Source organism: Lissotriton vulgaris, chromosome 3_1 (genome assembly GCF_964263255.1).
Source record: "Lissotriton vulgaris chromosome 3_1, aLisVul1.2, whole genome shotgun sequence".
NCBI lineage: Eukaryota > Metazoa > Chordata > Amphibia > Caudata > Salamandridae > Lissotriton > Lissotriton vulgaris.
This window is the reverse complement of record NC_141689.1, coordinates 2,109,842,069-2,109,857,730: the sequence shown is the minus strand read 5'-3', so window position 1 is coordinate 2,109,857,730 and position 15,662 is coordinate 2,109,842,069. Positions and strand designations below refer to the sequence as shown.

The 15,662-nt window shown below is 44.2% G+C and overlaps 1 protein-coding gene across 1 annotated transcript in view; it reads right to left on the bottom strand.

Moving 5' to 3' along the window:
* LOC147728887 (uncharacterized) overlaps window positions 1-15,662 on the bottom strand; it is a 386,974-nt gene that overhangs the window by 309,092 nt on the left and 62,220 nt on the right. Inside the window, exon 7 of the mRNA XM_086963878.1 lies at window positions 8,366-8,616. Coding sequence (XP_086820004.1) covers window positions 8,366-8,616 — 251 coding nt within the window. The remainder of the gene's footprint in view (window positions 1-8,365; window positions 8,617-15,662) is intronic.

Below are 15,662 nucleotides of genomic sequence, written 5' to 3'. Positions count from 1 at the left end.
GCAACTCCTTTCTAAGTTTCTTCGGAACAATAAAGAACCTTGTATTGGTTATAAAAAAACTCAAAATGGCTAAATGTAATAGAGGATTTGGTTTACCAGACTTTTTTAATTATCATAAAGCATTTATTTAAAAAAAACTCCCTTTGGTTTAATCATTCTCACCAGATTAATCCTCCTACATGGCTTTTTATAGAAAGGAGTCTGTTAACTCGGTTTCCATAGTCTACCTTGTTATCCATGTCCAATAAATCAATATTTTTTTTCATCCATTATTTCAAAATCCACAAAACTAATATTAAATGATTTCGACTCTTTTTTTCAATCACTCATGTCCAATATGTCAATATGGTATAATCCACGCCTAAAACTTTCTCGAACTGATTTTGGCATTCACAGATTAAGGCTGGTATTTTTTACCTCAAAGATGTCTACAATAACAATACTTTTATATCATTTGATGTTTTACAGAAAAAAAATCATTTTCCATCTTCTGTTTTTCTCAAATATGAACTTTTGTGTACTCTATATTAGATTCCTTTTCTCATAATATTCCCTCAAATACTAAAACAGAGAGGGGGGCGGAGATAGCCGCGAAGAGCAATGGCCGCACTTTGAGTGAGCTCCTCCGTGGGCCCACCAACATCATCCTGATCCTACACTGGCGGAGTGACCACCGCACCTAAAATTGAACGTACTTTGCAACTTAAGGCTCCAACAACACTCGGTGGAAAAATCGGCACGAAACTGCGCATCGCGAGGGACTTATCGACCTCGGCAACTAGATTCGGCCCAGAGACAGACGGCATACACGGCGCACCGGACTGTAGTGCAAGACTAGGCCGGCACGCACAGCATGCTACCCGGACCGAGGTGGCCCCGCCCACCGCTGCGAAGCGGAGATCAAGGCCCGACCCGGAGCCTGAGACCCGAAGGGAAATCGGAACGTGACTGGCGTTCCTCAGATACAGCGGGCGAGGCGACTGGGGGTAATAGCAAAATACAGCTCTCCCCTGACCCAGCCACGAAAAATACCGCGGGGCTACTGGCGGAACCGCAGCGACGCTGGGGTCCCGAGGATCAGTGTGGGGCCTTGGAGCAAATTAGAACAGAGAATTCCAGACCCAAAACGAGAGGAACCGGGGCAGATAAACCACCATAGTAGGACTGGCTCCAAGCGCACTGCACGGGCCATCGCCATCAGACTCCTGCGCTCGACGCCTGGCGTGGCCCTGGGCGGCAAAGATAGTGTATGGATCGAGAGGCTCCCAGCATCTCGACCGGGTGGGCAGCGGGACTGGCCCCAAATCCTCCGACAACATCGTCGGACTGCCAGTCCTGTAGTACCCCTGGACCCCTGGGGATAAACAACGCGTGGCCTTGGAAAGCACAGTCCTGGCACCAGAGGACATCTCGACACGAGAAAAAATTAAGTGACAGGTAACGGCAAAGCGAAACCTAGGGAAGCACCAGGAGGCGAAGCAGTAGGTCACCAAGATGGGCAAACCAGACAGAAACCAACCGAAGCTGAACTTTGACCAGGCAAAGAAACCTCAAGAACAAAATGGCGACAATCAACCGCCAACCGCTCAAACCGCGCAAACAACGGGATAAATAGCATCAGACAATATACAGTCAATGTTCCATACGATCCAAACGGCACTGACAAACATTGATGGTAAAATAGACAATCTCACACACAGAGTTGATCGAATGTCTGAGCGATTGGACAGACATACGGAGAGGATCGACATGGCAGAGCGCAGAATTTGGGAGGTGGAAGACACGACTACCCAAATCTCTGCAAAACAAACGGGGTGGATAAACAACTAGCCGCACTGACAGCCAAAGCCGAAGATTTGGAAGCCAGGTCCAGGAGAAGTAACATGCATTATGGGAATTGCGGAAACCACCAACACAGGCCCGATGGAGCAGTACGTGGAGAAGCTATTAATAATCCTGATGGGTAGAGACACGTTCTCGGACGTATTCCTGATTGAACGAGCTCATAGATCCTTGGCCCCGAAACCACCAGTGGGCTCCAGACCGCGTCCCATCATTGCAAAAATATTGAACTATCGAGATCGTGATGCAGCTCTGCGTAAAGCGTGTGAACTGGGGTCTCTGAAACACGAGGGAATGGACATAGCGCTCTACCCTGATTTCACTCAATCTGTCCAAGAAGAGCGTAAGAGATACATACAGGTTAAGCAAAAACTCCAAGACCTCCAGATCCCACATGCCATGCTCTACCCGGCTAGGCTGAAGATCACAGATGACGGAACCACAAAGATATTTAATGATCCCAAGGCTGTGTCAAAATACCTGCAACTTAGGAAGCCAAAAGGAGAACGCAGGAGATCGACAACAATAACAAGGTCCCATGTCCGATGTAGAATGATACGACAAGAGTGGGAGGGGTAGGTTGCAGACGGGGACTGTGATCGTCCCTGACTAACGCGACATTGCCCAGGGAACTAATTAACAACCTACAGCACAAGCGTCAGGTAGACGCGCCACACCAACTGGCGGAGCAGAACTATGAATCCCGAAGCACTGAGCTCCCCGCATCCTGAGAACCCAGAGATGATGACGGATGGATCGGATAAGTGGCATACAGGACACACTGCACTATATGTACCAGAGAAATGTTGGTTTTCGTGTGTTAATTTTGGTACAATATGCATGGAGTTTGGTAATAATAGACTAAGTTGAGTTCGATTTGGGGGCGTGGTCTATGGCCGCAGTGTACTTCCATATTGATAAACCAGGCCTCCCCACCCGGATCATCTAGGTGAAGGGAGGGCTACGGCCAGGCAGTTGCCGCCCACTTGTGAGTACCACAACAGTTTTTGGTTACAAGAGAAGAAGGAGACAGTGGGGAGATGTCTTTGTCCAGGGAGTTGCGACAAAGTGGGTGGGGGTGGGAATGGGGGGAAAAAGTTGAAAATCACCCAGCAGTAAGAGGCACCACTAGTTTCAGTTCACATGATCACACTACCTCAAGGTCAGACCCAGATTCACGATTCGCCCAATATGATGGGAATACACGAGATGGCCGGGACACTTCAAACTAGGACGCTGACTCTCATGTCATGGAATGTAAGAGGCCTACAGGACCCGCGTAAAATTAGGAATGTAATCTCGTACTTAGACAGACACAAGATAGATGTCGCATGCATCCAGGAAACTCATACTACACCCCGGAGAGATAACAGGATAGGGAGTAGATGGGCTCAATACCAGGTGGGGTCCTCATATTCAAACTATGCTAGGGGTGTACTGATATTAGTGAAACGCAACATCCCGTTTACACTACATAACACGGTCACAGATGATTAGGGAAGATACATAATACTTAGGGGCGACTTTGGTGGAACCGATCTTACAATAGTCACGTCCTATGGCCCAAACACGGACGACCCGGAATTCTATGATAACCTCTGGATCAAGGTCCGTGAAACATGCCCAAAAGAAGTACTATGGGGTTGGGACTTCAATACATGTTTAGACCCAATGCTGAATAGGGCTACTGGCGCTGACAGATACAGGAGGCGTGCGGCGCGATCACTACTTGAAGGCATGCAAGAATGGTCTATGATAGACGTGTGGCGACTGAGACACCTGGGGAGGAGAGAGGGCACGTGCACTTCACTGACTCATAACACCTGGTCCAGAATAGATTACTGGCTGATCACGCAAGAGGCTAGCACATGGGTCACGGAAGTGGAGCATATGCCAAAGACCCTATCGGATCACTCACCCGTAAAGATGGTATTGGAAATACCCTCTCACACCCCAAGACAGTTCACGTGGCGGCTCAGGCCATCGGCTCTGAAGGATCAGACGTTTCGTGAGGACTTAAGGCAGGCCATAGAGGGGTTCTTCCAGGATATTGAGAGCTATAGAACTCTGTGGGAGGCCTTCAAGGTGAACATAAGGGGACACTGCATAGGTAAACATGCCGGAATACTAAGGGACATCAGACAACAGTTACAGATGGTGGAGGGGGACATCTAGACACTAGAGTTGGAATACACTAACACCTTGCAAGGCTCCATTCTAGCCGAAATACGTACCAAGATGAACACATATCATGAATACACCGACACAGAGACAAAATATCTCTCCAAGCAGCACAGATTCAGGCGTATGGATTTGGAGGACGACCAGGCAGGGCACTGTCGCAAAAAATCAAACCAATACCAGACACTTCCCTAATAACACACAATACTAACGAGCAGAACATACAACTATACGACACCCCCTCTATATTGGAGCAATTCCACACGTATTATTCCACACTATACACCACTAGAACAACGCATGCAGCACCAGACATTCACGAATACCTGGATGATGTAGGCCTGGCATGGTTATCGGATCCTCACAGGGAATATCTGGGACATCATATAACGAGAGAGGAATTTCTGGAGGCAATAACCTCACTGCCAAATAACAAAGCCCCAGGGTTGGATGGGTTGCCAGGGGAATTTTATAAGGAATAATAGGATCTGCTGATTCCACAGCTGGCTCAGATGTTTGAGGAGACATACGAGGAAGGGGCTCTTCCGCCAAAGCTACGAGAGGCACTATTGATAGCGCTTTCAAAGCCAGGCAAGGATCCCACGCTTTGCGAATCACACTGCCCTCTCTCCCTCATAAAGACAGATGTAAAAATACTAGCAAAAATACTAGCTACCAGACTACAACCGCTGTTGAAGATGCTGATACTCCCAGATCAGGCGGGGTTCATACCCACGCGCTCCTCAACTCAAAACATACGAACTATATTTACAATGTACCATAGTCTGAACCCTGAGCTACCAGCAGTAGCCGCACTGCTTGACGCAGCAAAAGCTTTTGATTCAGTAGAATGGGACTTCATGATGACTGTAATATCCAGGATGGGTTTTCCAAGAGCCTTCCTGAAATGGATAGCGCTCATTTATGTAGAACCTAGGGCCAGGGTACGAATTAATGGGCACACATCGCAGCAATTTAAGATTAGTCGAGGGACAAGACAAGGATGCCCACTATCACCTATCCTCTTCGCGCTCGTACTAGAACCGTTGGCCTGTAAAATTAGACAGAACCACCCAGAAACGGCACTTCAGTTTAGCTTACGCCATGTGAGTATATCGCTCTATGCGGACGATATGGTGCTGTATGTTAGACATCCGACCATGAACCTAAACCCGCTGATTAGGGAATACATCAAGTTTGAACAATACTCAGGTCTCAGTATCAACTGGTATAAATCTGTAGTGATACCCCTAACACCAGCGACACCTGAGCCACAAATGGACTATCCCCTGAAGTGGAGCTCGGACCCGGTGAAGTACCTGGGGGTCTGGGTACATCGAGACCCGGAGACGGTCATCAAAGAAAATTACGGAGTGATGGTGAGTAAACTGGAGGACCAAATTGAAAGATGGATTAAACTGCCTTTATCAATGGCGGACCGCATAGCACTGCAAAAAATGGTAATATTAACCTGATTCCTATACCTGTTCTGGATCATACCGATATGGCTCACACAAGCATTCTTCCTTAGACTGCGCGCTGCACAGCAGAGACTCACATGGGCAGGGAAGCAGCCAAGGGTAAGCTGGGAAATCCTCACTAAACCCTATCACCAGGGGGGCTTCGCTGCACCTGATCTACAGTTATACTATTATTGTGCACAAGCACAACACGCGCACTACTGGACTCAACCACATTCCCACATTCCGCACATAGCGGTTGAGACAGACAGTGTACTCCCACAAAAATTGATTCAATACATCTCAGACCCGGTTGGGTATTACGCCAATGACACTATACACCCTTTTAAATGCACCTCTAGGGCGTGGCACACACTGGCATCACGAGCGCAGAAACTGCCAATTTACGCACCGGCGCTACCGCTGGCACATCATCCTAGACTGTCAGTCACGCTTGAACAGAAAATGAGGGAGATCCTGGGCGAGATGGGACTAACAACGCTAGGCACACTATTCCCACACAACACATTCATATCTAATAATGACCTAGCCTTGTGTGCCCATCAGACACCACTAAAAATATTCGCATACCACATACTGAGGGCGGCAGTGAGAGATCTCTATAGGGATTTCCCGGCGAAACCCATAGCACTGCAAGCTCTCCAACTGCTACTCATTGCACCGATACGAGTAGTGCTGGTTACTAAACTATATACTACATCACAGAACGAGCAGAATATTTACCAGGTTAAAGTTAGGGCAAGATGGGAAGAGACGACTGGATCTGCGATATCCGAGGAAGAATGGGACTATAGTTGTGCACAGTTACGTCTACTGACACCGAATTGCAATCTAAGCATCATACATTTCAGATATCACCACCAGACATACTACACACCAGCTAAATTGTATAGATACGGACTTAGAGCAGATGATAAATGCAAAAGATGCTGCGCTCCAGGAGCTGACTTCCTTCATACAGCATGGGCGTGTCCTGCACTGGAGAGGTTCTGGCGGGAAGTGACGGACGCACTATCACAAATGCTGTCCGAACCAATCCCTAATTCACCTACAAACTGTCTGTTGGGAGTATATAAGCTTAAGCAGAATAGGCGGCATAAACTGTTGGCAGTGGCGCTCTTGTTAGCGAAAAGACGGGTAGCCATAACATGGGGTAGCAGTCGACCACCCAGGTTCAAAGACTGGCTGTCCGACTTGGCATATGGCAAAGAAACACTGCATACATACGAGGAGGACCTGCCACGGGCTTCTAGGCCAAAGGACTTCTGGCAGCCGTTTGTGGACTATTTGCTAAACCAATCAGTAGACCCCACAGAGGAACAAGGGAGGGAGGTGGCTGATGTCGCCCAGGGTGCTACACCAGGGGAACTGAGTACAACCCCAGTGGACACATAAATAGAATGATTAAAACGCAAAGTGGTCCTAACAGGTCGGCATAATGGTGGGGCAACGGGACCGACAGAGACATTTATGGTAGTGTTTAACGGATAGCAGGCGATAATGAAGTGATGTGAACAATGTTATCAAATGATGTTTTAACATTTGCCAAACATGTACTGTGAACTGTACATATATTTCATTGTAATAACAACTGATGTGGATGTAACTACTGCTTGATGAACAAAAATAAAACAATAAAAAAAAATACTAAAATAGATGTATTAATTTATATTCAAACTGTATCCTCTTCGTCTCATGCTGACTCATTAATGTATTAGAAAATGAATGCATTTCAAGGTAACAATATTGATACAATTTCAAGATTTTGGAATAATGAACTTTCAACCTCTTTCTCATATGATACATGGAAAACAATTTGGCTGAATAATATCTCAGGTTGTTTACTTGTATCACTTTATCAAACAGAGTCTTATATTCTATCTAGCTGCTTATGGTCTCCCTTAAGATTATTTCAAGCTAAACGTCTTCCAAGTTCAAATTGTTGGCATTGTAACTTACATGTTGTTTCGTTAAAACATATGCTTTCAATTATACATCTCTTTTTAAAGTTTGGGATGTTATAAAAAAATATTTAATATCCAAGAGGATCTCTCATTTAAATTGTTGATTGGTAAATCTGTTGCTCCTACTAATGAATTGTCTGACTTTGAATGTAAGCTTTTTAACTTTCTGTTATCAGCTGCTTTAAAATCCATTACAGCATGTTGGAAAGATGATACCATATTATATGTTCAAGTTTGGTGGTCATGGATTATTTTTACTAGAAGAGGTGCCCATTTGTCTTTGTATGGTATTACTCACAACTGTAACTCTTATAATTTATTTTGGAAACCTATAGCTCATTATTTATCTTCTTAGATATATCCTTCTCTACTTATTTACTTATATTATAACTGGCTCATACCTCTATTTGATAATAGCTCTACTCAAATATTTATTTGTAATATATGTATGATTGTTCCTCTCAGCTCCCTTTTGCTTTTATTACTATTAATTCTATATTACATTGTACCTGTTTAATAATAACGATTGTTCTTCATAACTACATAGCCTCCTTGGGTACTTTTTGTAGTACTCTTTTTTTGGTTTGTCTCAGTTTATTATAAAATGTTATAAACTATTTTGAACACAGAACGATTGTAGAGTTTGGTCTCATGACATAACCTCACCGGAACCTACTAGTTTGATTTACCAAGTCGTCATTATGCGAGGTCGCACAGTCATAATTATGTATTACTCAGATTTTTCCTAAAGTAGCAATAAACTTCGTACAAACAAATCATTTCATAGAATGTAAACTCTCCATCGGGCTGGTGGGTTGGCATAACGTCACATTAATAAACAACACAGAAGCAAGGTTTGCAAAATTATACGGTTTGACCATGTTTAATTGACAATACCTCTGGCTTTGGTTTTCTTCCTGTAACATCTACAGTATGGAGGGGAGGATCTACTGCTGCATCCTGTGATCTCCCTGAGTGAAAACCTTCATGGGGGTTCTGTGATCCTGGAGTAGAAAAACTCTCTGGTGTTTCCGAACGACTCCAAGAGACAGTTTCTGATGTTGTCTCTGAGGTAAAATGTTCAGATTTTTCAGTTGTCCCTCCAGAGTCAGAACTGCTTATCGATTCTGGTGGGCTAAAAGAATGAACTGTGGAAAACATGTAAGATATTATATGACTGCTGAATCATGACACTTTAACATAGGGTTTTCTTTTTTTTTAAGTCGTGTTTATGTAGCATATATAAGTACATATGAACCATTACTCGACATGTGTTTTTTCATATCATATATATATATATTTTTTTTTTTAAGTTTGTTGTTCGAGAAAATATTTTTATATTACCTTTTACATCAAATTACCTTTACTCTCTATTGAGATCAATGGTGTCAGTTCCCCAACATGAATCACATCCCCATTCTATATTGCTGAAGTAATGCAAATTTCAGAAACCACCACCAGTGATCAGTGAAGATCAAGGTATGGGACCTCTATGTCTGAGGATGAATGTTTCCTTTTAGAAGTTTTTTTACACTTGACTTCCTTGGCATGGTATTCCCCAAATGTTTTGCCTTCATTCCCTTGATTTGCTGAAATCATTTTTGTTGGCATTTTTAACTCTGCTAATCAGTGCAAAAGTGTTTGCGCTCTTGTCTTAAAAACATGCTAAAATTGGCCTAACCCTAATTCGAAAATTCAGCTTACTTGCAAGTCCCTAGTAACTGGCACTATCTACATCCAAGACCTGTAAAGTAAGTGCTACTTTTGGGCAGCAGAACTCATTGTGCAAGCCACAAAAGTTGCTTTTTAAAACGTGTATCAGGCTTGCCATTACAGCCTGTAGTGCAGTTTTAAATGCAAAGTAAACCTTTTGCCAGGCCCAAACCTTCTTTTTAAATATTTGTAAGCCACCCCTAATGTAGGCCTGAAAGGCTTTTAGGGCAGGGTGCATGCAAAAAGTAGGAAATGGCTCTTTAAGTTTTACACGTCTTGATAGTGAAAAACTGCCAAAGTTGTTTTTCACTGGTGCAAGGCCTATCTCTCCCAAAGACTAACATTGGGTTACCTTATTTCAATGAATAAGTGCTAACCTCAGCTTGGGAGAAGAGAGAGATTTGCTGATTACATTCAAAAGAGTTTTGATTTTGGATCGTCTTTAATGGTGAAGTATAATTTTAAGGTGCAATTTTGAAAATGCCACTTTTAGAAAGTTGCAAAAAACACAGTTAATGGACAGAATGTAAAACAATGTCATACATTCACCCCAGTACAAGGATCTGGGCCTAAATCCATCGTTTATTTGCACTCCACACCACCCTGGGTTAGACACTGGCTATATGCAAATCAGCTCTGACCCTGTGCCTCATGGGAACAGTCCAGTCCGAACTACCAAGCCATGTCTTTCCCAGACCGGAATCAAGCATCCAATGACCGGTTTCTGGCTATCAGCCTTCATCAGCCTGGGTAGCTTGACTCCAGTGGTGTGGAGAGCCTGGGACTCACGTCTGAGTATACCCAGCACACTCGGGGTGAAAATTGCAAAAAACACAGTTGATGGACAGAATGTAGAACAACGTCATACATTCACCCCAGTACAAGGATCTGGGCCTAAATCCAGCGGTTTTTTGCACTCCACGCCACCCTGGGTTAGACACTGGCTATATGCAAATCAGCTCTGACCCTGTGCCTCATGGGAACAGTCCAGTCCGAACTATCAAGCCATGTCTTTCCCAGACCGGAATCAAGCATCCAAGGACCGTTTTCTGGCTATCAGCCTTCATCAGCCTGCATAGCTTGACTCCAGTGGTGTGGAGAGCCTGGGACTCACGTCTGAGTATACCCAGCACACTCGGGGTGAAAATTGCAAAAAACACAGATGATGGACAGAATGTAGAACAATGTCATACATTCACCCCAGTACAAGGATCTGGGCCTAAATCCATCGTTTTTTTGCACTCCACACCACCCTGGGTTAGACACTGGCTATATGCAAATCAGATCTGACCCTGTGCCTCATGGCAACAGTCCAGTCCGAACTACCAAGCCATGTCTTTGTCAGACCGGAATCAAGCATCCAAGGACCGGTTTCTGGCTATCAGCCTTCATCAGCCTGGATAGCTTGACTCCAGTGGTGTGGAGATCCTGGGACTCACGTCTGAGTATACCCAGCACACTCGGGGTGAAAATTGCAAAAAACACAGTTGATGGACAGAATGTAGAACAATGTCATACATTCACCCCAGTACAAGGATCTGGGCCTAAATCCATCGTATTTTTGCACTCCACACCACACAGACCGGAATCAAGCATCCAAAGACCGGTTTCTGGCTATCAGCCTTCATCAGCCTGGATAGCTTGACTCCAGTGGTGTGGTGTTCCCATGAGGCACAGGGTCAGAGCTGATTTGCATATAGCCAGTGTCTAACCCAGGGTGGTGTGGAGTGCAAAAAAACAGTGGATTTAGGCCCAGATCCTTGTACTCGGGTGAATGTATGACATTGTTCTACATTCTGTCCATCAACTGTGTTTTTTGCAACTTTTTGAAAGTTGGCATTTTTGTGTCCAAAACAATTGTCCCTTTCTGCCAGTGGCCTGGGTCACTTGACTGTGAATGACTCTCCTGTTGCTGGTTGTGCATTGCTTCCAGACATGGCAACATAGAAGGCCTAGGTGTAAAGGGAGCGGGTCTTCCTGACAGGATGGTTGGGGAGGAGCTGTACCCTGCCCTGATTACACTTCAAAGGGCTCTGCCTGCAACACACACACAGGACCCAGACACCAGGCCTGCCCTTGCCTTTTGTCAACCAAGAATTGGCTACCTGTGAGAACTGCTGATACGAAGCTACAATTTCATCTGATTCTGCTCTTCATGCTGACAGTGACCATCCGTGACAACGCCATCGCATAGCTCCAGCGATACCTGCTCTTTGTGCTGACAGCAACTGGATCTTTGCACTATAGCAGTGGTCGGCTTCTCTCACCAACTACAACCTACTTATGGTCCCCTTCAATGCGAATAGAACTCTTCACGTAGAATTGAGAAGGTAACTCTAAAGTCGGACTAACTTGGTCCCTGTATTCAACCCATGCTCCATCAGGGTAGGCATGATCTTTTGACTTTCCCAAGGTCCAGCATGACCAGATTACTGCGAGTGATGCTTTCTGCTTTTAGTGCTATTTGCACCTAAACCTTTAAAGACTCATATCTCTGATTCTACTACTTGGATGGTTGTCATTTAGGTGTCATTTTAATTTCCTAAATTTACTCTACTTCTCTAAATTGATTGCCATTTTTCTTGTGTTGTGCTTATACTTTATTGCTATTTTTTTTTAATACGCGCGACAGATACCCAAAAAGGGCTTCCCGGCGCTGTGACAGAAAACTGAACCAGAGAGACAGGAAAGGGAAATGGGATGAAAACCTAAACAGGTCACTGGTTAAAAAGCCAGGTCTTAATGGCCTTGCGGAAGTGGGTGTACCGAGTTTCTAAACGGAGAGATTGTGGGAGGAAGTTCCAGAGCTTCTGGCCTAGGAGAGAGATGGATCTGCCCCCCATCCTCACACGGTATATTTTGGGGACACGAAAAAGGCCTTGAGTAGCAGATCTCAAACATCGGACAGGCGTGTAGGTGTGTACGAGGGTTTGAAGGTATCTGGGTGCATTGCCCCACTTTATCCTATGCATGAGGCTGAGAGTCTTAAATTTGACCCTGTTGTCAATTTTTAGCCAGTGGAGCGCCTTTAGGTGACTGGACAAACGATCTCCCCTGTTGCATTTGCAAAGCAGTCTTGCTGCAGCATTCTGTACCAATTGGAGGCGCCTCATGACTGCCTGAGATGCCCCCAGATAAAGGACATTCCCATAGTCCAGGCGGGAGGTAATTAGTGCGTTGATCACTGTCTTTTGAGTGTCGTCCGGGAGCATCCATATGATTTTTTCGAGCCATCTCAGGATTGTAAAGCAGGTAGCTGTGAGATTGTTCACCTGGGGCTCCATGGTTAGGCCGTTATCAATAGTGATGCCTAGATTACGGACTTGATGCGATGGAGTTGGCAGAGGGCCCATTTCGGATGGCCAGTGTCTGGAATTCCAGAGGTTTTGATTGGGACCTACTATCAGGACCTCGGTTTTCCTTCCATTCGTTCGTTCGTTCGTTTTAACTTTATTTCGGCTAATATTAGCCATAAAAGCACAAGATAAAAAAAAAACATTACATATTGTTAATAACTCCATAGTCCATTTACAAAAATTTTGGGGAATAAGGATATGCAATTTATCAGCTGTATAAATTATGCCCTAAAAACATTCGATTTACTTCATAAATATAATAAAATTCATTTAAAAGCCAGTTTAAAATATAGTAGCAGCACTTAATATTTACAAGCAGAGGTTAAATAGACAGGTCAGTTACACTATAATTTGAGCCTAGCCTTCTTCCTGATTAAGAAAACGTTATATAGAAACCTAGATATGCAAAACACAATCACCTGTGTAGTATTGGTCTTCAGTATGCGTTCAGCATCTTTACATGACCTAACACCCATATTCCTGCATATAGGTCTGATCCAGCGAACCCTGGGCAACTTATATAACGGGCAGAAGAAGAGTAGATGAATGTCATCTTCTTTTGCCTGCTGAGTACAAGAGATACATAGAGAAGTACCCGCATTCCCCCCCCCCCCCCCACCTGGATGTATTTGCATTAATCTGTAGGACCACGTATCTAAACTGTAGGTATAAGCTTTTTGCAATTGGTGGTCCAATCTCATCCATGAGGGATTCAAAAGAGACAGTATCTTTAAAAGTTAAGAACTTTTGGGTGAGTGTACCAAAAGATGTGCCCTGCACCAGTGGGTTACTGATATGAGACCAGAATGCACACTTTAAAATCTTTTTACAAGAGGGTGTCAAAGACAGAGGCTCATCCCAGTAATGGGATAAACCTAGTCTATTTGTCCAGAAAGAAATGTGTTTAAACCAAGGGATGTTTTTATGGCCATTGAATTGCATAATTTCTACCAAGCCACATCTATGGTTGACCAACTCTGGGGTGGTCCATATCTTAATCCAGTACAGTAAAGGTCTTAAGATAGCGAGGCCATCTGTACGTTTGATAGCAACATCCAAAAACACAGGAACTAGGGGGGTTCTAGATGGAATTTTTAACAACCTCCGTATAAAGATGTTTTCATCCCGTTCAAAATTCTTTTTGCAGGAAGGACCCCAAATCTCAGCCCCATAGAGTCCTGCTGATTGGGCCTTAGCTTTGAATACTTTCAAGGCCGGGGTGATGGCCTTAGATTGGCTTCCACCGTGAATTTTTAGAACGGGCATTGAGTTCTGACGAAGGGCTATCCTGCTCTTTTCAAGCTGCCCTTTCCAGGATAGTTTACTGTCCAACATTATTCCCAAATAATTAAAACTCCCCACATGTTCTAGATTTTGGTTGTTTAGGGCCAGATTTTTCCTAAAGGTTTTCTGGGGATTTATGGACATGTACTTTGTTTTTGAAGAGTTACAGCCTTATTCATGAAGGCGAAATCGGCTCGCAAAGGGCCAGATTCTGAGAATCTGGCCCTTTGCGAGTGCGATTTTTGCATTTGGGATTCAGCATCCCAAATGCAAAAATCGCTAATTGCGATCTCGCAATTTTGCGAGGAATTACATTTAAGGAATCTCTATTAGAGATTCCTTAAATGCAATTCATCATCCAATTTTTTTTTGCGAATTCGCAATTTCTGGCCGCAATTTACCGCAAGGTCAGACCTCGTGGTAAATTGCGAAAACTCAGAAAAATGCATTTAAATGCATTTTTCTGAGTTGCATGTTACACACACACATGTCCTTTGGACATGTGTGTGTGCAACACCTGTGTAAAAATTCATTTGAGGGGTGCTACAGGGTGTCCTTTGGACACCCCTGGCACCCTTCAAATCGCTATCTTATTTGCGATTAGCAAATTGCTAATCGCAAATAAGGAATACTCCCCATTCATTCCTATGGGCCTTTTGGCCCATAGGAATGAATGGCGAGTTATTCCTTATTTGCGATTAGCAATTTGCTAATCGCAAATAAGGAATATGTAGGAATCGCATTTCTTTATGCAATTTCTACATGCATCCCGTTTTGCGAGTCCTTAATAGCGATTCGCTATGAATCGCTATTAGGGGCTCGCAAAACGGGAGAATGATGAATCAGGCTGTATATTTCCAATCCTTTGTCCACACAGTAACTATAAAAGCAATACACCAAATTTTGGAGTCCCTTTGGGGTCTGTGAAATGAGGATGGTGTCATCAGCAAAAAGTAATGCTGGAATCAATTCACCCCCTAGTTTTGGAGAATCATTTACACAGTTCCCCAAGTACGTAGGTATATCGTTAACAAAACGTGTGAACAGCGTAGGTGCCAACACGCAGCCTTGGCGTACGCCCTGTCTCACTGGTATGGCCTGTGTTAGCTCCCCTCCCTTCCCCCATCTTACTTTGGCGTAGTTCTCTGTGTGGAGTCTAATTAATTCTATAAGTAATTCACCAGGTACCCCTATGTTTGCTAATGTTTCTCATAAGAGTGTACGAGGGACAAGATCGAACGCAGCCCTCAGGTCCATGAAAGCAACATACAGACTGCCCTTCTTAATTTTGATATATTTCCAAACAATACAGGTAAACCTAAAGACCTGGTCTACAGTGCTGACTTTTGCTCTAAACCCTGCCTGATATTGGGATAGTATCTGGGAATCATCCATCCACTCTAAAAGCCTATTTAAAATGTGTCTGGCATACACTTTTTGAATAAGATCTATCAAACTGATTGGGCGATAATTTGCTGGATCATAGCGATCTCCTTTTTTAAAAATCGTTATGATTTCAGCCCCCTTCCGGGACTCCGGAATTGGAGTACCTGCTGCTATGGAGTTACATAGGAAATTAATATATGGTCCCCAAACTTCAATGTCATGTTTGAGTAGGTCGCCAGGGATCTTATCAGGTCCCGGGGCTTTCCCTGGTTTGATGGCCTGTATGGCCTGTACAGTCTCCTCTAAGCTGAAGTATAGAGTAGTAGTCCGTAATGGCAAGTCAACCACCTGTTCAGCTATGGGGAACCCCTCTTTGTTTAGGGAGTATAACTTAAGAAAGTGATCTCTCCATGTTTTTTCATCAAGGAAGGTGTCCTTGCAGGATCTGCCCGACT